This window comes from Neolamprologus multifasciatus, chromosome 7 (genome assembly GCF_963576455.1).
Source record: "Neolamprologus multifasciatus chromosome 7, fNeoMul1.2, whole genome shotgun sequence".
NCBI classification, from domain to species: domain Eukaryota; kingdom Metazoa; phylum Chordata; class Actinopteri; order Cichliformes; family Cichlidae; genus Neolamprologus; species Neolamprologus multifasciatus.
This window is the reverse complement of record NC_140445.1, coordinates 1780460-1807308: the sequence shown is the minus strand read 5'-3', so window position 1 is coordinate 1807308 and position 26849 is coordinate 1780460. Positions and strand designations below refer to the sequence as shown.

Genomic DNA, 26849 nt, shown 5'->3' with positions numbered 1-26849 from the left:
CTTGTGGTTCATCCACTTTTCTGAGCCTAGACTGGTGTACTCTGACACAGGTTCCTCCATGCCTGACAAATATTACTACACCATCTTGGCCAGTGACCACCCCTGGACCTTTCCACTCATGACAGTCTGTCCTTTTATCATAGACTTTGTCCCCCGTTTCATATTTGTCATCAATGGATCGCAGCTGTTTGTGAATCCATTCGTATTCTCTCAGAGCATTCAGCCTCTGTAAAAGCTCGTCTCATGGCATGTAACGTTGCAGTGTGCTGGGCTATCCATGTACTCACTTCAGTTTCCAAAGCTGGGGGTCTGTCACTAAGGACTGAAGGCAGATTTGGATTTTGTCCAAAGACAAGTTGGCAGGGACTGCAGCCATGTACATTGTGCATACAGTTTTTTGCCATGTCTCTTATTGCTTCATTATTAAATTCACCGCCATTGTCACTGAATAGTATGCACAGTGGACCGTGAATGCTTATCCAGCAGTGGATGAATGGCCTGTATTTGTATAGCACTTTATTCAGTCCCTAAGGACCCCAAAGCACTTTACACATCCACCCCTTCACACATTCACACACTGGTGATGGCAGCTACATTGTAGCCACAGCCACCCTGGGGCGCACTGACAGAGGCGAGGCTGCTGGACACTGGCGCCACCGGGCCCTCTGACCACCACCAGTAGGCAACGGGTGAAGTGTCTCGCCCAAGGACACAACGACGAGACTGTCCGAGCCGGGGCTCAAATCGGCAACCTTCCGATTACAAGACGAACTCCCAACTCTTGAGCCACGATCGCCCCTTCACTATCTCCTCTGGGTCTTTTTGTGGTGATGATACTTCCTGCACTGAATCTTGTGAAATGGTCAATGGCATGTAGATACCACAGTCAGGGCTCAAGCTCATGCAGGTCCACTGCAACAGTTTCATTGTATGTTGAAGCCATGGGTAAACCCACTGCAGGCTTATGTTTTGGTTCACTGTATCAGATGCATGTTTCACAGTTTTTTATATTATTCTTCAGGATTGTAATGCTTTCATCATCACTATTGCCTGAGCAAGACAGAAGTTTTTTTCAGTCTGTCATCTGATGCATGTCCAAATTGTTTGTGTAGTTTAAGGACTATCTTTTTCTCCTTTGTTGTCATGTTTTCTGTCACAATGAGAATTTCATCTTCATCAGTAGGTGTCTCACTTTTCTCTAGCTCTTTTAATAAGGTCGCTCTCATTTCTCAAGTTTACACAATAGTGTCAGTTCAAGTTTTACAGGTTTGAGCTTTGAGCAATGTCCAAGACTGCACTTGCTCTCTTTAACAACTTCCTGCTTAAAATCTAGTTTAAGCATCTAGTTTGTCCTATTTCTGCTGGAATTGTCACTTTCCTTGTGGATTGAACAATTTTCCCATCACCAAAGCGGAACGGCCTTGTGCTCTTTTCATCTTTTATTTTTTGCAACTCTTTAACTCACATAATCTGCGAGCCATTTTTCTCCACACACAGTTCTTGTACAAGCAGTGTCAATTACGGCAGAGCCCAAAGCTTCCATCATGACGATTTGTGTATCAGAGGGTGATTCGTTTGAAAACAGAGTAATATTACATTCTTCAACATCACCACAGCTTTTGCTAACTTCACATGTTCTGTTCTGTTAGGGCAATCTTTTACCCAGTGATAAGTGCTTTGGCATACTGCACATCTTGTTCTCCTCCCATATCTGTCGAGTGGATTAGTCCCTGCAGCTATTCTTTGGGGTTGCTCTGAGTTTGAACTACGTTCACGCTTGCCTGTGTACTGTGCGGAGTAAGCGGAGTCGCCCTCTTGTGGTGAAGAGACGTTATCGCAGAAAATCCTTTTCAAGGCTGATTTCATGTTATCAAAAGAGATGATGGAACAAGCGGTAAGTGCTAGCTGTTAGTCTTTAGTATTTAGCCCCGCGGTGTCTAGCAGCTTAAATGCTAACACTGCGTCTGGTAATTCCATTTTGAACTTACTTATCTTGTTGTACCGTCGTTCAAATTCGATAATGTAATCCAGCGGTCCCCAACCCCCGGGCCTCGGTACCAGGCCGTGAGTCGTTTGGTACCGGGCCGCGAGAGTTGAGGCTCGGGTGTGAAATTTATAGTTTTCAGGGTTTTTATCGGTTTTCAGCGTTATTTTGTTATCGTTTTTATCGTTTGAAAATATTGTCGGGCATAAACCGGTCCGTGGCGCAAAAAAGGTTGGGGACCGCTGATGTAATCCACCATCGACGTGCTACTTTGTTCAAAGCTTCGTACTGTTGATCTTTTTCTTCTTTTAAAAACACGGAGTCCAGTTTGGTTAGAAGAACATCCATCCCCATATCCGTGTTGTGGTCATGGGCTGTGATTCCAGCGCGCTTTCCCTCGCTCTTCCCGATAGCGACAAAGTAATCGCTAGAGCCTGTCTTTTTTTGACCAAGTCTGTAACGAGTCTCCACATTTCAATTTCATTTTTCCAACTTTCATAAGACGAACGATGGTGGCACTTTGTAATTCCCAGCAGCCGCCGTCCTCTGCTACCAATGGTAGTCCAATAATCACACAACTGGCATAGTAACTCCAACTTTAATGGTCGCCTTCTTTTGTACAATCACAGAAAAAAACGGACCCTCCAAACTTCTCCACATACATCTTAACAAGGAGTTCAGTCATTTGGGAGAGACGCTACAGAGGAGCCAGCTCTGGTGGTGGTTTGGGCATGTCGAGTTAGGAGGTGGTCCTGGGGTTGGCACAGGACACACTTGACAGATTATGTCTCTCGGCTGACCCGGTAACGCCTCGGTGTTGTTGTGGATAAGCTGGTGGAGGTGACTGGGAAGAGGCAAGTCTGGGCTGCTCTGCTTAGGCTGCTGCACCTGAGCCCAGGTGAGCAGTAAAAAAAGTAAATAAACAACAAATAAATTGGTGTAATAAGAGCACATTTTGGGGCGTAATTTTATCTCTCTTTGGTCAAACCTTCTCTAAAATACTATGATGTGCAAAGACAAAGCAAAAACATGAAGAAATATAAAAATGAGACATAAAATCTTATCATTACTGGGTCCATGAGACATCTTTATGTGCATTTTTATTGGGAAACAGGGCTGTTTACCTGTTTACCATTGGCTCTGCTGTTTTTCCGAGTACCAGAGGAAGGACAGAAAAAAATAGCCCAGTGGAGCAGTGTTGGTTTTTAATTGCATTGCTTGTCTCATTCTTCAGCTAATGTGGAGGCTTAATGGACTCTGCTGGCCTCGGCTTCAGAGCAGATGACAGCTCGTCAAGGTGATTGACAGGCGTGGGGGCGGAAATTTGACCGAGTCCATTTGAAGGAGAACTAAGAATAGGCCAACTGTCTCAAGACATAAACTTTAAAGATAATTCAGCAGTGAATCATCAAGAGGAGGAAACTGCTCCTCTCTGCTCCAACTGTTTGTGCACTGACTCAGTGTAGCTGCAGTTTTTATTGAAAAACTTCATGGCATATGAAAAAAACGAAAGGTGTAATTAATAACAGCATGGCAGCTTTTCAGTCATCCAGAAATAGAGAGGTTTTTATGGTGTGACAAAGCTTATAAGAAAAGCCCATTTCTAATCAGACCCAACCCACAGTTGGTGAAAACACAATAAAAAGCAGCTAAGAGTAAATAATAATGAACCCACGTAAGACTGAAGCCCAGCTGTGGTTTAAACCAAACCAGCTGAATCTAACAGGCGCTTTTAATGCTTTTAATGCCTTTGCTGCCTAAACCACACAGTTTGAACCAAATATTTTTGTTGGGCAAACCTGACCAAGAAATTTTGTTGCTTAAACTGCATCAATTCAATTCAATTCAATTTTATTTATATAGCGCCAAATCACAACAAAAGTCGCCTCAAGGCGCTTCATAGATACAGAGAAAAACCCAACAATCATATGACCCCCTATGAGCAGCACTTTGGCGACAGTGGGAAGGAAAAACTCCCTTTTAACAGGAAGAAACCTCCAGCAGAACCAGGCTCAGGGAGGGGCGGGGCCATCTGCTGCGACCGGTTGGGGTGAGAAGAAGCGAATATGTTGGACTCTAGCAGTCCTTCAAACTTCTTATATCTGTCAGTTCTTAATTGTAAGCCTGTAGGGTATAAAAGTGCTATAGAAGAGCTAGTCCATTTACACTGCATGAGACAGCTCCAAACAAGTCAATCCCAAGAAGATTTGCTTCACGGGGTAGTAGACTTTCCATAGTATGGTTACTATGGTTACTTTCTCATTTCATGATTTGAGAGTTTGCCAAAGTTTCTTTTCTTTGAATTTACAGGTTAAAAATAAAGACAGTGATGCTAATGGCCACAGAGAATGTCTGGGGACACGATGCTCTCGGTAATAAATAAAAAGCCGCCTAACGTTCAGACGGTGATGTTTAGGAAGTTGCTGTATTAGAGCCAGTAGCCGGGGCTGCTCTGTTCCCCTGCTGTGTCTCATTATCTGAACTGTGGAGCTCATTTCCTCACGAGAACGCTGCGTAACAGGGCTGAGAACAGCTCCCACTTCCTCCTGAAGGAAATCCAGGAAAAGGAGCATGACTCAGTCACACACACACACACTGTGCACTCATACAAGAATATATAAATAGCAATCTGCAGCCTAACTTTCACGTGTTCTTTACATTGGTTCAGTGGTGCAATTTCAAGACTTAATGTAGCATCAGGACAATTCGATCTGATTTAAATAGCAGATTTGTGCCCATAATGCACCAAAATATTTCCTCCAACCCGTCAGTCCCACAGCTGAAGCTTGGACCAAAGCGGGTCATCAACAGAACGGCTGAAAAAGGAAAGAATCGAGCTGCTGCAGAGCTCAGAGAGCTGTGCATGAATAAATGCTGCAAATCTCAATGACATGAAGCAACCCTGTGAGGGAGGTTTTACTGCACTACGTAATGTGATGGCTGCTTGGGCCGGGAGCACCTGAGGTGTAAAGAACCACGAGCACGAAGAGGAAGTTTAAACTCCAACCTGACATTTTACGTATCACAGGCAAGCGGTCGACTACACGCACGAGCTCGGATTTATAAATGATCCAAATGACTCGTACATCTTTCCACATTTTAAATTTGCAGAGCTGCTCGAGACTCGTAAGCCTCCACTGTTTATCTGATGTGTGTACATGCTCGAGTCGACTGGCATCACACGAGTTTCTGGTAATCCTTTGCTGTGATCCCATCTGCGTGTTGGGTTCTTGCTGTACACGACTAGTTTCAGTTTGAGGCAAAAAAGAGAAAGAAAAAGCTCGACACTGCTCTCAGCACTCTGACGTGTTAGTTTCATGGTGTGCTGCACCAAAATCCTTTTCTCTAATGTGTTCAGCCTCCTGGTAAATGCAGCACAACACATGATGCCAACAATTCTGCTCCCATTATCAGCGGGAGCCGCTTTATAGTCAACGCAATAAAGTGATGCATCTTGTAGACAAACACTTTAATCTAAAGAAAAAGAAAAGAAAATGTTGAACATTGAGGCTCGAAATGTAAAAGAGAGGAGGTGAACGATGGGAAGTGAATCAGCCTCACGTACCTGAATGACGCAGTTTAAAAAGTTAAACAGTGTACAAAGTGTTGGTGAGTAATGTGTCTACCCATGAATCATAACGTGAGACGGTTAATGGGAGAGGAAACCCTGCAACAGACTGGCGACCTGTCCAGGGCGCAAGCTGATAGGATCCAGCCCCCACGACCCTGAATTAGAGAAGAAGAAGAAGAAAAAAGTTCTGGTTTTTCTCCGGTTTGACTTTGCTAGGCTGACAAGAATCCAGAAGAAATTCACAACCTGGGAACTAGAAACACACTCGTGGAATGACGCAGCCTTCAGCCGGTGTGCACATGGCTGGATAAATGCATAAAAGCTGAAGGATGCTTGAAAAACCTTTAAAAAAAGGGTTGATCCTGTGATTTGATGTATAAAAAAGCTGTAAAAAACTACATTCCCGCGAAAATGACGTCACTTCCGATTTCGGGCAGGTCATGGCGGACATGCGAAAGTTTGCGCTAGTCCAACATAGGAAGTGTTACGAACAGCTGATACATCAATACAACCATTATAGCCCATATTTTAATAATATGTCTGCATTAAGTGCATAGTACTTACATAAATTGCAAAAAAGTGCAATAAACTACAAAAAAATTGAAAATCGTTTTTGTTTTTTTAACATATATTTCTAGTTAGAGAAATTTAAGAGGCTTATCCCTCAAAACTGTAAATACAAAAAAGTTGCACAAAATAGTTTCCCACCACAGGAAATTTATTTTGAATGTCTTCATAGTTTTATTTTTGAAATACACCAATTTTTATATACTGCAGGAAAAACAAAAATAAATATTATAATGCAAATTTGCAAAAAAGCAGCATATGCATCAAAATAAACTATTTCCAGCAGTGCAATATGAGTCCTAAGCATCCCAGAAACGACACAGAAAGTCATAAAGTCAAACATAACTTTTAAAAACACCAGTATAGGCTCATGAGGCCCTGATGGTAAAAAAACTACATTTCTGCAAAATCACGTCACTTCCGGTTTCGGGCAGGTCATGGCGGACATGCGATAGTTCACGCTGACGTCTACTCTAATGTAGGAAGTGTTATGAACAGCTGATCGGATCGGCAAAACGTGTTTCTGGAATATTATGTTTTTGTTGCTGCAAGTGCTTTTTATGCAGTTTTTGCAAAGTTATATGTGGAAGGAAACTGTGACCGAGGACAAGCTGATGGCATAAGATGTAAGTACAACTCCTCCGGTTTCATATGCAAAAAAAATTATTGCGCTAGCTCACGTGGTTGCAGAGCTACCGGGATTTAAAAATAGTTACGCAAAACAGAACGTGCCCACTCCGACCGGCTTTAAAGGGTTAAGAAACACATCTGCACACTTTCCTTTCCAAGCTCCTCAGACTTCGATCACCTGGATGATTGAGAACCTTCACAGATGAATCAGGGTATGGTTTTCCTTTAAATCGCTGCTGATGAAAGCTGCGGCTCAGAAGCTTAGTGGACGAGTCTGCAGCATCCGAGTATCAGGCAGCGAGAGAGTCCACATTCACAGGGTCGTGCACCACGAGTTTGTCCCCAAGTGTCAGAACTCCCGTGTTCCTGTCAGTTCCTGTGGTGTCTTAACCACAAACTGCACAAACCGTGGCGCCCGCCGTTTTAACACCAACGCAACACTCATGCCAGAAGGTTTTTTCTTGTTATCCGCTTGGTTCCTTTTCTCACAGTTTCAGGGCATCGTTTTTTCCGGTTGTGATAACTTCTTTGAATAGCAAGCCTGGCTGTTCAAACACAGCTGAGGCACGCAGCTGTGTGACCACAGGCCATCGTCAAATGAGTGGTCAAACAGAGGGCGCAATCGGCCTCCACAAATGGTGTCGGATAAAGTGTGTCTGACAATAAGCTGGTGCATATATGAACGTATCGTTTCACGTCCACTATGTAAAGCAATTTCATGCATTAAAAAATATATCCTGGAAACTCAGAGGCTGAAGATTGAGCTGATGTAAGGAAGGTGGCTGATGAGAGCGAATATTCAAAGGAAAAGTCTGGAGAAAACAAAACAGGAAGAGATCCTGGAATGGTGGAAAATACTCCATGAAGAAAAGATTTAGAGCCGACAAAGTCAGGAAAAATGGGTGAGGATTTTTATAAAGACTTTCAGAGTTTCAGGAAGTAACGGAGATGATAAGGAGAGAAACTGACCAAAGAGACAAAGGAGGAGCAGCCGGCTCTGGACTTGATGCTTTTCTGGGAGACAAAGAGTTCTGATGACAACTGACAAAAATCAGTTTTAATGTATAAACACTTTGATTCTTCATCTGAAGCCCGAGGTTGTTGACAGTTATCCTCTCCTGTCCATCAAACAGCTGCCACAGCGACTGGATGGACCTGATCTTTTGTGAGTCAGTCTGAAAGCGTCGTCACAGAGACGTTGGCGTCTCCTGGGACTGACAGAGGAGCAAAAACTCTGCCGATGGGAGAGGATTTACTCCCCGCGTACACTACAGAGATGATGTTCTTGACAGCCAAAGCTGACCAGGAGGAGCAGGTGTTTGGTACATTTCTATCAACAGTAGTGATGATTGGAGACTCTGCTTGTTCAGGATGTTTAAAAATCTGAAGGAAACTAACGTGACAACGACATGTTCAGGATAAAGTGTTAGAAGCCTTTCAAGTTTTCTATAAATAGCGAAAAAAAACCAAAGATTCATTCCTCACATGATTCTACTTCTACAAACCGAACCGGCCGGGGGAAGAATCAAGCATCAGTGGAATTAATTAATGAGCAAGTCTAATGTCTTAAATTTCAGCCTGTCTTTGGTTCACACAGGTGTTACTTTCAGTATTGATCAGCTGTCAGCTTCTCTTCACTGGACTTTAAAACCCTTTTCACACAGTATTCAATGATCATACCTAAATGACCTTGTAGTACCATATCACCCTATCAGAGCACTTCGCTCTCGCTCTGCAGGCCTACTTGTTGTTCCTAGAGTATTTAAAAGTAGAATGGGAGGCAGCGCCTTCAGTTTTCAGGCCCCTCTTCTGTGGAACCAGCTTCCAGTTTGGATTCAGGAGACAGACACTATCTCTACTTTCAAGATTAGGCTTCAGATCCCCCCAAAAGTTGATTCTGTTCTCCTGGACGTAGCGTTTTGGCAAAGGATTGCAATTTACTGCTGTCTAACTCACAAACTCAGATTTCCAGCAGGTTGCAATCAATCGGAGTCAGTCTGAGGAACTCGATCCAACCATTGGCAACTGGTTGTATTCCAGTATGGTATGGTTATGTTGCTATCTAAAAGCAATGTTGCTGAGCATCTATATCATATTTCAGTTCAATCTCGATTCTGCAGCAACTACATGATGATTTGTGGAGGAAGTTCTGAGTTTGAGTTTCAAAGCTACGATCTATGATGTTCTGGCTCGATTCTGAATTTTTACTGAGACTTTCTGTGTAATAGATTTTCCACAGATGGCAACAAACTTGCAATTTTTGGTGAACAACATCCATTAATTGCTGTACTATCACAAACAGACTGTATGTTGTTGCCATCTTGCGTCGTGTTTGTTCTTCGTGGTCTCTCCATGCTCCTCCTTCCTCTCTTTCCCCCCAAACTCCAGTCGAGGTTCCTTATTTCGTGTCCTTCTGCCCTTGCTTGAGCCGGACCCAGTTGGAGTGTCTCAAATATTACATAAAGCACCTTGCAAGACCTTTATCATCAATATGAAATTCAAAAATCATTCCTGTGGTGGTAAATATGTGCAAAAACATCACAGGATTAGAAGAAAGTCTTTGACTGCAAACATAAATAATTTAATTTGTGGCTTAAATGTCTCTCTGTATTATTTCACTTTTAATCATCACAAAAAGCAGGAAAAAGTCATGTTTTAAGGGGCGTAGTCGTGTGCTGATTTATGCCACTCACAAGAGCTTTTCAGACACTTTTCCATGTTTTATGTGAGTTATTGCGACACGCTCAATTGTTGAAAATGTCACTCAGTAACCCCTGACTCATTAAATTGGGCTGAATCTGACGAACGCTGGCACATTCGTTTATTTCGCTTGTTTTCATTATTCAGTTGGAGGCGATGAAAAGAGATGAGAATGAAGCGGTTATGAAATTAATGGCAAGTTCGCGTCTGCCTACATTTTTCATTAAACGAACAGTTATCAGGGAAAAGTCGGTGAAAACTGCAAAAACAATTAAAATTTCCACCTCCTGTGATTCCCCACAGCTGTTTTTAATTTCTGAGAAATGAAGGCAGCTCTGAGGTTATGGCAGGAACACATGAAGCACGCCACACGCATTTTAAACCTTTTTTCTTAAAGTGTGGTCTTACAGTTTCAGCTGTGTTAGCAGATGATGGAAAAGTTCCTCCAACACCAAGGTGATCAGATCAGGATCTCCGACCTCTCTTTGTGATGTCTGTTATCCGGTTCTGTTTCCATTTTTCTTGGTCTTTCCTCGTCCTTTGTGTGGTTAAACACACATTCTTGGATTTTATTTATTCTTTTGCCTCCTGTGTTCTCCAACTTTGATTTACTTCCTGTTTTATTTTGAAGGACCAACCCTCGTGTTGTTGTCTTTCCTTTTACTTCCACTTTCTTAAGAGCTTATCCAAGCCTCTCCCAGCTCTCATAAGACAAGAGGTGAGGCACGCTATGGGCCAGCCTCACACCGTACACTTGTAAGGGTGCGTCTTCCTTCTGTCTTCCTTCTCTCACCCCAACCAATCACAGCAGATGGCCCCGCCCCTCCCTGAGCCTGGTTCTGTTTGAGGTTTCTTCCTGTTAAAAGGGAGTTTTTCCTTCCCACTGTCGCCAAAGTGCTGCTCATAGGGGTCATATGATTGTTGGGTTTTTCTCTGTATGTGTTATTGTAGGGTCGACCTTACAATATAAAGCACCTTGAGGCGACTGTTCTTGTGATTTGGCGCCGTATAAATAAACTGAATTGAATTGAACTACTTCTACTAACACTGAGAATAACTAAAATAATACTGAGAGGAAGAAGGAGGGAAAGAGAGAAAAGAAAAAGAAATTAAATACAGATGACTGAAGATGAAAATATGAACAGAAATAAAAGACGGTCCCCTGGGGATGGCACACTGGGGGGTACATGGTGTTTCGGAGAAGGGGAGGTGTCATCTTTGGCTGGTCAGAAGGGTTTTTGTTCTTTTTTTGATAATTATTCTTTTATCTTTCATGGTGTTTTTGTTACCTTTATCTGGACCGTTTAGAGACACTTCACTTGGACACTACGGAGGAAGCCTGTTTATTACTGGTTAGTGGACTGTTTTCCAGTATCTATCAGTGACCTAGTCTACCTTCAGTGTTGGGGAGTAACGGAATACATGTACCGCCGTTACGTATTTAAAATACAAAATATGAGTAACTGTATTCCGTTACAGTTACCGTTTAAAAAGGTGGTATTTAGAATACAGTTACTTTGTTGAAATAAATGGATTACACGGCGGTACTTCCCTGTTTCATATTGTGGCGGGTCAGGACTGTTTGGGTTTTGTTTGACAGCTACGTTCTGTTGTTCCAGGCGGCAGCGTTACCGTTGTCATGGTTACTGGGTGACGCTTCTCTCTCTGCGTGTTTCCTGGGTGAGAGAGGCCTTTTTGTTGTTGTTGTGCTAAGCTAACAGGCAGAATGCTACAGGTATAGCTCTAAAGAATGTAGCATCATGGGCAGTGTAGTCCGTGCTGCAGGGAGAATGGACTGCCATACCCGTTATGTGTCTGTGAGCGAGGGAGGGAGAAAAAGGAAAAGTACGAGCTGTCATCGAGCAGAAACGGGAGCTGGAAGCATGTAAATATAATAATAACCACTGCAGCCAAGAAGAGAGCCTGACGAGCCCAGCTGTAAGTAAGCTATTAAGACTCGACTGTACACCGTGTTCGTGTTTTCCTCCAAAAACAATAAGTTCCGTTGGAGCAGCCTTTCAACGCCTCTCTCTGTCTCTGCTAGCAAAGTTGACCCAGACAACAAAGTAAAGCTAGTTTTCAGCTACGAGCCGACATGAACCCACCGTATTAGCCAGAGGTCCCTTTACTACGGTTCGGAGCCGCGGACCTTCAGTAACAGTAATAAATCACAGCAATAGTACATTCATGTAGTTGTAAACAGCATGATAATATATTAAGTAATCCAAAGTATTCAGAATACGTTACTCTCATTGAGTAACGTAACGGAATACGTTACAGAATACATTTTGGGGCATGTAATCTGTAATCTGTAATGGAATACATTTTAAAAGTAACCTTCCCAACACTGTCTACCTTAGGTATCAACCCTGTGACTCCCATGTGGATCTTCCCAGTTTTAGGTTATGCCCTGTGTTTGTTATCTGGGCCTCCTGCCATCTCCGGCGGTTACCTTGCAGGAGCATGCTCTGTGTCTTTAAGCTTTGTGTGGGCCTCGCCACAGCTGGACATCCCAGCGTCCACTCCTGCTCCTCCCCAAAGCAGTTCACTCTCAGCAGCTTCGTCCGTGGACTAACAGATGGGTGTCTGGCAGTAAAGATACGGCTTCTGCTCCTTCACTGCATGCTGTTTTTCCACTGAGTTAAAGTGATTAGCAAAAAGACGTTTCACTTTCTGATTAAATGCCTTTTTTAATTAGACTATTTTGTAAACAAGAGCCGATTGAAATACGGGATAGTGTCGCAGTGTGTGTGACAGAAGGATAAGACATTAAAATGTTATGCAGTCCCACATAAAGAGAGACACACCTAAAGGTGACAGAACGTTACTGTTACGTCCGTTTAATTACAACGCGTAGACCACCTGCAGATAATCTGAGAGTCTCAGACTGGCAGGAAGGACGTGTCCCGTCATCATAAAGACTAAAAATATGGTGACAACAAAAGTCTGTTTCTAAATGTAGTGAAGAGTTTGTGCTCACGTGAGAACACGCTGAGCACAAACAGCTGCTCTGATTAGAAGTTCGTCTGGTGAAGCGAATGTCTCGACTGCAGCACGATGCTGCGACACGTTCGCTCCCTCGCAGCACAGATCTGATGTGAAACGCTGTAGCTGCTGCTGTAATTGCGACGCCTCGGTTGGATTTTCAGCAAAGAAAAAAGAAGCTTCTTCCTACCTGATGAAGTCTCCCTCCAGGCCAATGACCCGTTTGATGATCTTCTGCTTTGGATTCTTCGGGGACCTGAGGGAGCAATAAATATAAATACATTAAAGCCAATAAGCTAAAACCCAAACAGGAAAACAGCCACATTAAAATCTTACAAGCGTGTTGTAGTAACCTGTGGAAACAGCTCTGTTCAGATCAAGTCTGAGGCTGCAGCATCTTTTTACCTGACGTCATCATATATGTTATTTTATGATTTGTTCAAAAAGTGCACACAGTGTGACTAAAGATCTGAGTTGCAAATCTGTCAAAATTTAAGTAAATCTGGAAAACCTAGGAAAGCGATCACCCCAGGGCTTGAAATGATGCCACTTTGTGAGACATGCCACCTGTCTCAACTTTACACAAAGTGTCTAAAATCCCATCCTGCTTGAGCTGCAGGAGGTGCCTGGGGGCGAAGGATGGATGGATGCAATCCGAGTTAATCCGAGATAAAAACGATAATAAAATAACACTAAAAACCGATAAAAACCCTGAAAACCATAAATTTCACACCTGAGCCTCAACTCTCGCGGCCCAGTACTAAACGACTCACGGACTGGTACCCGTCCGTAGCACCGGGGTTGGGGACCGCTGATTTAGGTTATGGCAGGTGAGTAATTAAACACACGTGTCTTTGTTTGATGTTTTAAAAAACATTTGATCAAGAACGTATTTAGAGACTTCTGGTACAAAGTCACCAACATGAAACAGAAAAATCAATGATGTTAATTCTGTCGGGAAACAGAGGACACATTCAGTCTCTGAAGAGGAGGCACCTTCCCAGTGCCCACATCCATGGTTAAACCAGAATCATGCACAAAACCTCCGGAAAATAGTAAACGAATCTCAATTTCAACAACTTATTTTGACATGGCAGCAAACATGCTAACATTTTGGACATGTATGGAGGTCGTATCATTTCTATGAAGCAATATGTCAAATGATTGGTTTAGCAGGATCCACTCCCGAATCTCATCGATTTATCATAAAAATTCTCTATTTTACCATATCATTTTAAGCTAAAAGACCAGACTCAGACCAGCAGGTGTCATTGTGCTGAGGTCCAATACATCTCTCTGAGAAAGCAGCTTAGATGGATCACAGATACAGTCTGTGATCCATCTAAGCTCCAAAAGAGTGGCTGGCCTCTTCTGTAGAGATGGTTAGAAGTTCAGTTATTTGGGAGGAGCTTGGATGGATGGATGGATGGGAGGATGGATGGATGGATGGATGGATGGATGGATGGGTGGGTGGGAGGATGGATGGATGGGAGGATGGATGGATGGATGGATGGGAGGACGGATGGATGGATGGGAGGATGGATGGATGGATGGATGGGAGGATGGATGGATGGATGGGTGGGAGGATGGATGGATGGGAGGATTGATGGACGGGAAGATGGATGGATGAATGGATGGGAGGATGGATGGATGATGGATGGCTGGATGGGAGGATGGATGGATGGATGGATGGATGGATGGGAGGACGGATGGATGGATGGGAGGATGGATGGATGGATGGGAGGATGGATGGATGGATGGATGGATGGGAGGATGGATGGATGGATGGGTGGGAGGATGGATGGATGAGAGGATGGATGGATGGATGGGAGGATTGATGGACGGGAGGATGGATGGATGAATGGATGGGAGGATGAATGGATGATGGATGGATGGATGGGAGGATGGATGGATAGATGGATGGATGGATGGATGGATGGATGGGAGGATGGATGGATGGATGGATGGATGGGAGGATGGATGGATGGATGGGTGGGAGGATGGATGGATGGATGGGAGGATGGATGGATGGATGGGAGGATGGATGGGAGGATGGATGGATGGATGGGAGGACGGATGGATGGATGGGAGGATGGATGGATGGATGGGAGGATGGGAGGATGGATGGATGGATGGGAGGATGGATGGATGGATGGGAGGATGGATGGATGAGAGGATGGATGGATGGGAGGATGGATGGATGGGAGGATGGATGGACGGGAGGATGGATGGATGAATGATGGGAGGATGGATGGATGGATGGATGGATGGGAGGATGGATGGATGGGAGGATGGATGGATAGATGGATGGATGGATGGATGGATGGATGGGAGGATGGATGGATGGATGGGTGGGAGGATGGATGGATGAGAGGATGGATGGATGGGAGGATGGATGGATGGATGGGAGGATGGATGGACGGGAGGATGGATGGATGGATGGGAGGATGGATGGGTGGGAGGATGGATGGGAGGATGGATGGATGGATGGATGGGTGGAGGGATGGATGGATGGGAGGATGGATGGGTGGGAGGATGGATGGGAGGATGGATGGATGGATGGGAGGATGGATGGGAGGATGGATGGATGGATGGATGGATGGATGGATGGGTGGAGGGATGGATGGATGGATCAGTACTAAGAATGAGAAGCCCGGTTGTTATTCTGAGCAGAGCTTTCTCAGAGTCAGATCGTGGCTGCACTGAATGAAGACTTCTGAGTGAATCGTGTATGGAGCTCTAAAACATTTTGTAGAAAGTAGATGATAAAAATAGGACTAGGAAACTAGTCTGTCTGATTCAAAGTGACCACACCACCAGAAGATCAATACAGCAACCACTAACCACTGAGAGAGAAACAGCTTATTTTACAGATAAAAATTCACCAAATAAAAAGACCCAGTTTAACAGCAGGAGTATCCCGAGATACAGTTAGGTCTCTGAACCACTTCTTTCAGGGGAAACAAGAGCAAATGTGGAGGTAAATAGGTGACGACATGCAGAGCGTGGTCAGAGCGTGGTCAGAGCGTGGCTCGCAGCGGCAGGTTAACGTCCACACGCCTGTGCAGAGCGTGGTCACACATCGCTCTGTGGTTATAGGCCAGTCTACTGCATAGTTTACTTTATACATTAAACTACTGCTGCTGCTACAGCTTCCCCTCACAGAGGCGGTGCCGTCATCCAGTCAGATCTTTTGTGATGGTTATCACGACTTTGCAAGTAACCTCTGCCCCCCTCCCCCAAACAAAAGAAGTGGCAGTGTTTAAAAGCAGGACATATTAATCTCATGTTCATGTTCCATCTCCAGCTCCAATTGAACGTTTAACTGTGGGGGCAGCAGAGTTCATCCAGAGGTGGGCTGACACCGACGACACAGGTTATTTTATCTTACGCTGAAACAATATTCCCAGATTGCCGTGGTTACCAGTACTTTGCATTGAAGACACCGACTTGTCTGAACACAAATTACTTGCCAAGTAGATGTGAAGCCAAAGAGTGCGATGCAAACTGGGAATGGAATAAAAGTTGTGCCTTTCTGCTGAAACCAGCTCACTAAAAGCACAGCTTTTACTCTTTGCAACCAATCTCACGTAGCAAAAGCAAGAAACTTCCTGCAACCACTCACCAACTAGTTTTGCCCTGGTAACTGGTGGTTACTATGGCATCACTGACTGGTCTTTAGGCCTGCATGGCTGGTGATTAGCAATTGATTTCACAGCAACTGCCAGCAACCACCCAGCAACTGGTCTGGGAACGCTCATTTTCCCCAAAGACTGGTGGTCTCAGGTGGTTACCAACTGGTAGCTAACCAGTTACTTAACCAAGCGTGTTGATGGTCAACAAGTCCTGCACAGCCTCAGCTAAGACACAGACAGTAGTTCACAGACAGTGCTGATAAACACCAGGCAGAGCTCAGTGACTGTAAGGACAGCAGCACAGAGATACAGCGGTGACCCCTGACCCCACTGAGCATTTATGGCGACTCGTGAAAACACAGAAAGCCGAACACTCCTGAGAAGATAAGCAGCTCTCTGAATCACTGCGAGACCATGCTGGGATAAGTCGGGTTGTCAGGCTTGAATCATCTCTGCTGTTTTTTCTCTTTGTGTCTCTTTTATGTGATGAAGCTCTGACAGGAATCGATCGCTGATTCACTGCCTTACTCAACCAGCTGCAACACTACAAACCAAACTACCCAAACTCAGCTGTTACTCTGGCTCGTTACAGCTGTAGAGACGAATCAGATCACACTGGATTCAAACACGCTGCACATTTCAGCTTTCCTTTAATCCACAGCATCTAAAGTGGAAGAATGAGTGATTCTTTATCTGATCATCAAAAAACAACAAAATAAAAGCTAATTTTTTTTTATTAATTGTCATCATGGAGCTGACATCAAACAGGAAATCGAGCCACAGATGCTGAAGTTTGGTGTTCGGACCACCGACTCATCAGGACACACCGCTGCCCATTTATGTTGCACCAACAGTCCCAAAGCAGTGAGGCGGAGCAAACCCTCAGGACAGCAGCGCTGAATCAACACGATTATTGTAATGTATGAAAGATCTCTTTCCTCTGATTTAAGTCTTATTAACAGCGTCTCCTGGATTGTGTGTTTATCTTCAGCTAAACTGAGGCAGTGAACATGTGGCGGTGATGAACAGCGTGCAGGCAGCAGTTTTTATTTTACCTTAGAGGACAAAGGCGCCTCCCACTAACCTGTTCACACACAGACTGTAACTAAAGATGGACACAGCCACTCTGATGTCACATGTTGGTTACAGAAGCACGAGCTTGAAGCCCAAACGTCATCTTTGTGTTTTGAAGCGAGCGGTGGTTCTGACAAAACCAAAACTTTATCGTCTTTTTTTAAGCTCTAATATTGAAAATAATAAAATAATCATGTTGTATTCAGTAACTGAGACCATAAACTCATCAGCTGTGTTAACTGAGGTCAGAGATCAAAACAGCAGTAGGCTCATTTTCCTCTACACTTCTATACAACATGCTGTCCTCCTGAAACACACGAGTCGCCCCCTGCTGGTCATTAAAAATCTCATAGAAAGTCTTAGAGCTCCAGCAAACGTTTGAAGCTGAACCTGCTGATTCATAACATGTTTCTATGTTTAAAGTTTGGAGAGATCATTTTATTTGAAAGTTCTTACACCAACTATGTGGCAAAAATAGTACAATCAATGAATGAACTGGATATTCTTGGTGTTATTCAATAACAGCAAAGGATGGAAATCAAAATAAAATTCATTTTATGTAAAGACCTCTCTGCCCAAAGCGGTTGCAGCAGATGGCCCCGCCCCTCCCTGAGCCTGGTTCTGTTGGAGGTTTCTTCCTGTTAAAAGGGAGTTTTTCCTTCCCACTGTCGCCAAAGTGCTGCTCATAGGGGGTCATATGATTGTTGGGTTTTTCTCTGTATGTATTATTGGAGGGTCGACCTTACTATATAAAGCACCTTGAGGCGACTGTTGTTGTGATTTGGCGCTGTGTAAATAACACTGAATTGAATTAAATAACTGTTTGTTGGAAATGAGCCGTGCAGGTGAAATGTTTCACATGATCGATTTAAACGGGTAGTCGGACCACCATGTGGCACCGATGCCACGTCTCTATAGTTTATGAGTTACGTCATTTGCATCTAAAGCATTTAGTAACCTTCAATTCAATTCAATTCAGTTTTATTTATATAGCGCCAAATCACAACAAAAGTCGCCTCAAGGCGCTTCATAGATACAGAGAAAAACCCAACAATCATATGACCCCCTATGAGCAGCACTTTGGCGACAGTGGGAAGGAAAAACTCCCTTTTAACAGGAAGAAACCTCCGGCAGAACCAGGCTCAGGGAGGGGCGGGGCCATCTGCTGTGATTGGTTGGGGTGAGAGAAGGAAGACAGGATAAAGACATGCTGTGGAAGAGAGACAGAGGTTAATAACAGATATGATTCAATGCAGAGAGGTCTGTTAACACATAGTGAGTGAGAAAGGTGACTGGAAAGGAAAAACTCAATGCATCATGGGAATCCCCGGCAGCCTACGTCTATTGCAGCATAACTAAGGGAGGATTCAGGGTCCCCTGGTCCAGCCCTAACTATATGCTTTAGCAAAAAGGAAAGTTTGAAGCCTAATCTTAAAAGTAGAGATAGTGTCTGTCTCCCGAATCCAAACTGGAAGCTGGTTCCACAGAAGAGGGGCCTGAAAACTGAAGGCTCTGCCTCCCATTCTACTTTTAAATACTCTAGGAACAACAAGTAGGCCTGCAGAGCGAGAGCGAAGTGCTCTAATAGGGTGATATGGTACTACAAGGTCATTAAGATAAGATGGGGCCTGATTATTTAAGATCTTTGGACATGTGAAGCGTCATCATGGAAGAGGGAAAGGTTTACTATAAAGATGACCACTTATTAACTTTTGCACAGCTGTGCTGTGATCCTCAACCCTTTAAGGTGGAGCCTAACGGTGCAGGTGAAATGCACACTGCAGCATGACTGACAAACTGGATCTCCTCAACATTTCCAGGCCACATTTAAAGAATCTTGTGAAACACGAGTCATCGAACCAAATCGCTTTCCCCACATCTCTGCAGTTGTTTGTCTGGAGCTGCTGAACTTGGTTGTGACTGTGAGGGATGTCTGGGCATTTCCGCTCCACCTGTGATGGATGGATGGATGGACAGGTTGTGTTCAATAAGAGTTGAAATGTTTAATGAGGCCCCAGATCGACTGAGCTGAGGTTCGACTTTTATGCAGTCAGACTTCTTTGTGCAATCGGAGGAGTCGCCCCCTGCTGGTCATAAGAAAGAATGCAGGTGTAAAGCACTTCCAGAGATGCTAAGCTCTTCAGAATCGGTGCAATGCCCATCTTTTATATACAGTCTGTGAATTACCCTCGCCTGTGCCTGTTGGACCTTGACTTGCACTATGACCCCTCCCAGGCAGGCTGATGGTGCTTCACCTTCCTCCTCCTTCATGCCTGTTCTTCCACCTGTTCCTCCTCTGGTCTCTACTTTTCATCATCTTCCATCTTCTTCTCCTCCTCACCAGCTCACCCTGTCGTCCCTCCCTCTCTCCCACAGATTCTGTCTCTAATTCCTCCTACCCACCCCCTCCACCCCAAACCCCCTTTCCATCACCACCTCCTCTCCGTTGCCGTGGGGATACAGGGGATCATGACTGACAGGCAGCTTGCTAAACCAATCAGATTCATCCACAGCTTCAAAGGCGAACACTCATTGGCAGTTCCCAGGGGAGCTGGAATGTGTGTGTGTGTGTGTGTGTGTGTGTGTGTGTGTGTGTGTGTGTATTCATGGAGTGTGTGTGTAATAGAGTGATGGATGATCTCCTCTCCAACAGCAGAGGAGAGGAAGGATCACTCATTCTCAGTGTCTCTCTGTCGCTCTCTCTCTATTTAATTCCTGATCTCTCTCTTTCTCTCTCTCTCTCTGTGTGTGAGTGTCTCTCGCTCGCTCCCCCTCCCTCCTCTCTCCACATCTCTGTCGCTGTGGAGAGCCAAAGAGAGAAGACGTTTGTTCTTGGAGATGCTCGAGGAAAACAAGAAAATAGCTGCTTCTGCTGGATGTTAAAATGCAGCACTGCATGCCTTAAATAAAACACACACACACTGACACACACACACACTCCGCGGCGCTGCAACCATGCCAGGAATACCTGCCGTCCATCTGCTGTTGCGCGGTGCACGGGATGTGATGGATGCAGCTCCTACTTTCTGTTGGTGAGTGTTTGATTGCTGTGTGTGGTTTTTGGGGAATGTGTTTGTGTACTCGTGTGATTGTGCGTGTGTGTGTGTGTGCGTTGTCAGGACTGCGGTAGTCCTTGAGCGCTGTGGCGACTCAGCCTGCGGTTCTGACAGCTGAGGGGAATAAGAAAACAGGGCTGGGGGATTTTTTTCTCTCTCGTTCCGGAGGGGTGCGAGGACGCCTCGTCACTTTAGTCGCTATTCGCGTTTCGTCACTTTGGTGTCTTGCAGTGGAGCGTGAGGGGACACGGTGTTGTCAGTGTCACTCCACAGGTTCATCCCTGAAGTCAGAGAAAGGCAGAGTGTGCAACAAGCCTGGATGAAGGGAAGGGCGGTGCGGGGGAGCTTTGTGTCTTTTCAAAGTGACGAGAAGCAGGAAAGATTCGTGATAACACGCGAAAGCTAAAGCATCCCCTCAGGAAACCGAGCCACCGGGACACTTCCCAATGAGGCGAAAGCGTCCCGGGCTTCGGACTGGCGGCCGATGCCAGCGTGCGGTGTGGCGACGTGAGTCAGGAGAGAAAGAGGGGTCACAGGATTGGCTGTGGGGCGATCTCCACCACCGCCTGCCTAATTCGCCAGAACCTCAGCCCCTCTCTGCCTCCCTCCCTCCCTCCGTCCTCACCCCCGCTGTATTTAAGCCTCCTTCATAATTAGCAGCAGTGCACGGCGGCGTCTTTAAGTGCTCAGACTGAAATCAGCACTTCTCCCCCCTGCCCGGCTAAACGGGGGTCAAGTACGCCGAAGCTCAGTTTCCTCACGTCAACATGCAGCAGCGTCAGGCTCGGAGCGCCTCGGAGCGTCGGCCGTGGACACTTTAAAGACGCAGCCCTCTCCGGAGCTCCAAGACTGATACGTCAACGTTCATCCTCAATTTTCATGCCGTGATTTCTCAGAGGGTTCGCAGCACATTTGGACTGATTAGACTGCATGAGCGAAATAGCCTATTATTTTTATTTAATTGACAATAACAGCGCCAAGTCACTTTGGAATAATCCTCCTAATTAAATAATGACAGCAGGTGTTTTAAACTGGAGACCTGTGTGAGGAGGAGGAGGACCAACACAAGCACGTTTGGACCCATTTATCACAATCACATGTTTTAAGGGAGCCACGCAGCTCAATTTGACTCTGAGCACAAAGTTAATTATTCTGTGGGGACACAGCACAAACTACATGTTCTCTCTTTTCCTGATGGGATAAAGTCCCATCCTCTCTGAAAGCACCGACAGTTAATCTGGATTTTAGGCATTAACATTCAGTTTGTCCATCAAACATGCAAATTAATCACAGACTCATTAGGAATCATAATTATTACTTTAGATACGCTTAAGTCTAACCAGTAACAAAAGGATAATTACGAAGTGCTGAACTCATCATCTCACAGAAACAATAAAAAACCTTCCAGTAAACCGTGTCACAATAATGATGCAACATCATCTGACACCAAGCTTTCACTTATCCAGAGCTGCAGCTTAAATCGAGCTCCATCTAGTGGACGGCGTGCACGTACTTAAAATGCGTATTTAAGACTTCACGTGTGGGAATGAACAGCATGAAACCGTCACACAGCAACTCAGTTTCCTGCAGGTTGAACGACCCGTGCAACTCCAGTTGAGCGGTTACACAGCGTGCATACGAACACTCGTTATCTACATTTGCACCACTTTGCCGATTGGCTTGCTGGAAATGTGCTGTTGTTTGGCAGGACTGTGTTCATTGAGAAAAAAGAACAAAAAGAAGCAAAATTTAAAAGGTGCCAAAAACTGCAGTTCTTCTAACGGCCACCAGGGGCTAAAGCTGTGACAGCAACCAATCACATTACTGCAAGAGAACATCACCGTTCTGTTATTAGTGTTTTATTCAAATCAATAAATAAAGAGAAAGTCCCGCACGGACGTCCAGATAACGGGGCTACATTTGGTCCAAGCTCGCTGGGGGGCGTGGCTTCTTTGGCTGACAGGTGTACAGCTGCTAGCTGCTAGGGTTCACCTCGGCTAGCCCCTGAACTGGACGCCTCGACCGCGTTTGTGCTGTTGGAGCCTTTTAATGACATCATGTGACCAATAATGTGGCTGCTATGAGATTACTGTAGCAACAGACCATACAGGGAGGCGGAGCTCCAGTTTTGAGATTCTAGCACTCAGCAGGTATCTGTGCCTGTGTAGCCAAGCCAAATGATACCAAATATGGTCACCGCGAGCTCTAAAACGCCAACATGGCCGCGGCTAAAACGGTGAGAGTGAGACGTCTAAAACCCGTGGGCGACATCCCGGTTCTCTGGTGATTCTCAAAGTGGAGTCTGCTGCCCACTAGTGCTCCCTCATGTTACTACATGTGTCGATATGTCGATAAATCGAATATTTTCTGCTGTTTCATAATATAATTAATATTTATAAAAACATATGTAGGCTCAAAAAAAGTCACAACTAATAAAATAAATATATTATATATAATAATATTATATATTATATTATATTATATTATATTATCACAACTAATAAAATAAAATAATAAAATAAAAAATAATAAAAAATAAAATAAAGCCCCAGAACTGAAATGAAAGCTTCCTGCTGGTGTCAGAAGGAAAGCTGTTAACGAGAAAATCAACATAAATCACAGAGAAGAAAACACTTCATCTTAGTTTGGTGTGTTAATCAGAGCTGTGATTAAAGGTCTGAGTGGGCCACGGCTACACTCAGCTGCTTCTTTTGCTTTTGGCAGAATTAAATTCAGCTGGAAGAAAAAGTTGAAAGTTAAGCTGCTGCTTGTTTTCTTCTATGCATTTCTTTGCATTTCAATGTGTCTGGCAGATATTAGCATCTTTCTCAGGTGTAGAAGGAGAGCAGCGTTTGCTGCAGCTCGGCCTAAAACTTTGTATGAGATTCATCATTTTTTGGAAACTCCATTTCTCAGATCGATGCTTGAGGGGGACTTTTCTCGAAAAACAAATGCAGTCTGTAACAAATGGTGATAGAAACTCATTTGTCACATGAATCACGATGTATTCTTGGCCCTCTCTCATCGTGGCCATGTTCATAAATGGATTTGGGCCTCTTATACTATCTATACTAAACCACTTGTGCAGTACGCAGCGCCGCCAGGAAAATCAACACGTCTGCATCGGTTAATACATCAGGATATTGCTGCGGAATAAAACTCGCCCAACACAAATCAGCGCTAATCATGTTTGCTTGATTCTTCTCCCCGTGCTGGAAATCGGGCTCGTTGTTTGGAGGTTGTTTCAAAAATGAAGCGCTGAGCTGAACAGAAACGGAGACACTGGTGCTGAGATCGGACAATAAAGCGGAGTTTCCTCGTACGTGTTCACACCGAGACAAAACACAACGAGGTGGAGATGCTTCCGACGGACGTAATCGCCTCCCGTCGACGACGAGATGCCAAAAAATTACTTTAGAGTCGTTTTGTCTTCACTGCGCTGAATACAAACTGGTCACCCCAACCAATCACAGCAGATGGCCCCGCCCCTCCCTGAGCCTGGTTCTGCTGGAGGTTTCTTCCTGTTAAAAGGGAGTTTTTCCTTCCCACTGTCGCCAAAGTGCTGCTCATAGGGGGTCATATGACTGTTGGGTTTTTCTCTGTATCTATGAAGCGCCTTGAGGCGACTTTTGTTGTGATTTGGCGCTATATAAATAAAATTTAATTGAATTGATATTCCAGGCTATTCTCCTCAGGCCCATCGTTGTCAAAGACTCGTGACAAAATTTTATTTTATTTTTGAACCAATATGAAGAACTCTAACCTCCTGTTGCTAAGTAAAAATGTCTATTTCCTGACTGGTTGGCGACTGGTTGCTGGATAAACCAGTTGCTGCATAGAAAACCTCGTTGTGCTGGTTTTGGTTTCTAGCAGATTGCCGTGGTTACCAGTACTTTGCATTGCAGACACCGACTTGTCTGAACACAAATTACTTGCCAAGTAGATGTGAAGCCAAAGAGTGCGATGCAAACTGGGAATGGAATAAAAGTTGTGCCTTTCTGCTGAAACCAGCTCACTAAAAGCACAGCTTTTACTCTTTGCAACCAATCTCACGTAGACACGTTAAAGCATGCACACATCATTTCCTGGCTTCATTATTATTAAGCAACTTCATAGCTCACTAATGACCCAGATTAGCACACGTACTGTTACAGAATGAGTATTTCTGCACATGTAGACACACCAGTCTTTATGCATCAGCTGGGGAAGTTTCATGGTGATGTTCGTGGATGGATTTTCACCACTAACATGTGTTTTGCAATAAAAACGTCTGTAATTTACAACCATAACGTTAGAGGCCACAAATCTCCACTTCAGCACCGCTGACACCCACCAAACTTTTCACTTTTATTCCGGGCTCGAGGGAATCATAAATCACACAGATCTGCGGAGCGTTTCATTCCTGAAACACAGGAAAATTGTCCGACGTCTTCTTGAGAATATTTTCTGATTTATTAAATAATAAAAAGAATCAGCGTGTGAAATGTTTGACGGGAACGTGTCACCATAACGAAACTAATTTTTCCCACGTGGGGAGGTGAACCATAAGGTCCACGTGATTTCCTCCTGTCGGCATTCTGGAGGTTTAAACGTTTGTTCCTACATCGCTCCGAGCCTGAGGAATGGATGGAGGATGCATGGAGGAAACGGACTTCATGGATTTCATGAAACGATCAAAATACCCAGAAGCCCTTCTGTAAAAACCTTTGACTCCAAATCAAAAGGAATTTCGAACCCGGCTTTATCCATCTTTATCCATCGTTCGTTCAAATGGAGAAAACCATAGCTTCCAGTTTTATTCCTGGTTGTGTTCTGGAGGTTTGGACTGAGAGGTTTGCTCATCTATCATTCACCGCCTGATTTATTGGCTGATTTTATTCCTAAAATACTGAAAAAATGATATGAATCCAAACAATTCCAGCGGGAAAGATTATTCCCACGTGGAGACAGTCACCAGTATTCCCGGGACTGGACGTCCCAGCAAATGTACCCCAAAGTCAGAGCGTGCAACAAACCCAGGAGCGTGTACAAGCCTCGGTCAGCGTGGCAGGGGTTAAAGTTCACGGCAGGGCGATTAGAACAGGAGAATCAACAGTTTCTCGCCGCTCGCCAACATTCTGCTTTAGTATTTGCTCAATCTTCAGCCCGCGGCCCTGCCCGCCATCTGCCAGCATCGAGCCACACATGAAACAGTCTGAAATGCAGCACCATCAGCTTTGTATCTAGCGACCTGTCAGAGTCAATATACAAACACATCTGCTGCCGCCTCCTCCGCACTGAACACACAGGAGATGGTTAGCTTTACACGTGTACCGTCGTCAGCTGACAAACAGAGGTCAGGCTGTTAACCCGCCCGTGTTTACGTGCTCCACATGCATGTGACTGCGAGGGTAATTAACAGCAAGACTGGCTGCTGATTAAAGAGAGAAGTGCGACTCGTGGGAGTGGAGGCTAAGTGAGAATTCTAATGTTGGTGATGCTAACAAGGAGCGTGTGCAGTAGGAGGGGGAGCGGATAAATGGGCGGACGAGCCTCGCTTGGGATGGGTTTAATCGTAAATCAATGGCAAACGGAGGGAGGAGAGAAAGAAGGGAGGGAACGGGGGATTTAATGCGGGAATTCGGATCTTATCTGGATGTTTTGGCGACATCGTCTTCCCCGTCTCGTGCCAATAACACCCAGAGAAATCAATTAAAGTAAAAAGAGGAAACACAGGAAACTGGTGCACACTGTCTCGCTGTCTGCTGCTAACCCGAGCTGCTGATAATGAGCCGGGTCGATCGGAGCGAAGCTGCCAAACGACGAAGTTTCATTCAGTTTAATTCAGTTTTCAGTCTTTTACAGAATCCTCTTACAGGACCGATCAAGGTTTGAGGAGAGAGAATAAGAGTGCTACTGCACATCTCCTACGACAAAAAGGTTTTATGCAGCTAAGAATTTCCTGTATTTGAACATACACGTGCACAAGAACAGGCACGGGGGAGTTTCAATCTTCTGGGAAAACAAGACAACCCAGAGAAGAAGCAATGTTCCATCATTTCTGTACAGATTTGAGGACTTTTATAAATCTTTAGAAGAGAAAAACAAGTGTGGGAGTATTAATAGCACTGCAGCCGGAGCTGAAGGACACTGCACTAACATGTCTGTAAAAACAGTCCAAGGATTCAACTGAAGGAATTTTCAGTGTGGATTTATTTCACCGTATTTTTTAACTGGGCAACAAATGTTACCATTTCTGTTTATGGAAATGACGAAAAGCATAATTAAAATGGATCACGTGGTGACATTTAGTTTTGTTTCTCTAATCGAGTCGCTCTTGTTCCCACGTAAGAAACGAAACTTTGGGAATCACATTGCTGTGCGGCAGGTGGCGTTTGGACTCCAAACTCAGCTTTAAAACAAAACACACGGGGAGACAATTAACCCAATCAGTCAGAGCGAGAAGTTAAAGTAGAGACAAACCACAGGAAGCAGCCGCTGTGAGGATAAACCAAATAAACTCATAAACATGACAATAATTAACAGAAAGGCTCTAAATGATCCCCAAAGTCCAGAACTCAGACAGTCTGCTGCTTTTTGAGGTCGTTCCTTTGTCACTGTTAGGTCCTTAATTTGATATAATCAATGTGAATTGCACAGGATTACCG

At 44.5% G+C, this 26849-nt stretch overlaps 1 protein-coding gene across 1 annotated transcript in view; it reads right to left on the bottom strand.

Annotated features, from left to right (window-relative positions):
- Positions 1 to 26849, bottom strand: part of immp2l (inner mitochondrial membrane peptidase subunit 2) — a 222847-nt gene that overhangs the window by 28781 nt on the left and 167217 nt on the right. Inside the window, exon 4 of the mRNA XM_085165425.1 lies at positions 12628 to 12693. Coding sequence (XP_085021551.1) covers positions 12628 to 12693 — 66 coding nt within the window. The remainder of the gene's footprint in view (positions 1 to 12627; positions 12694 to 26849) is intronic.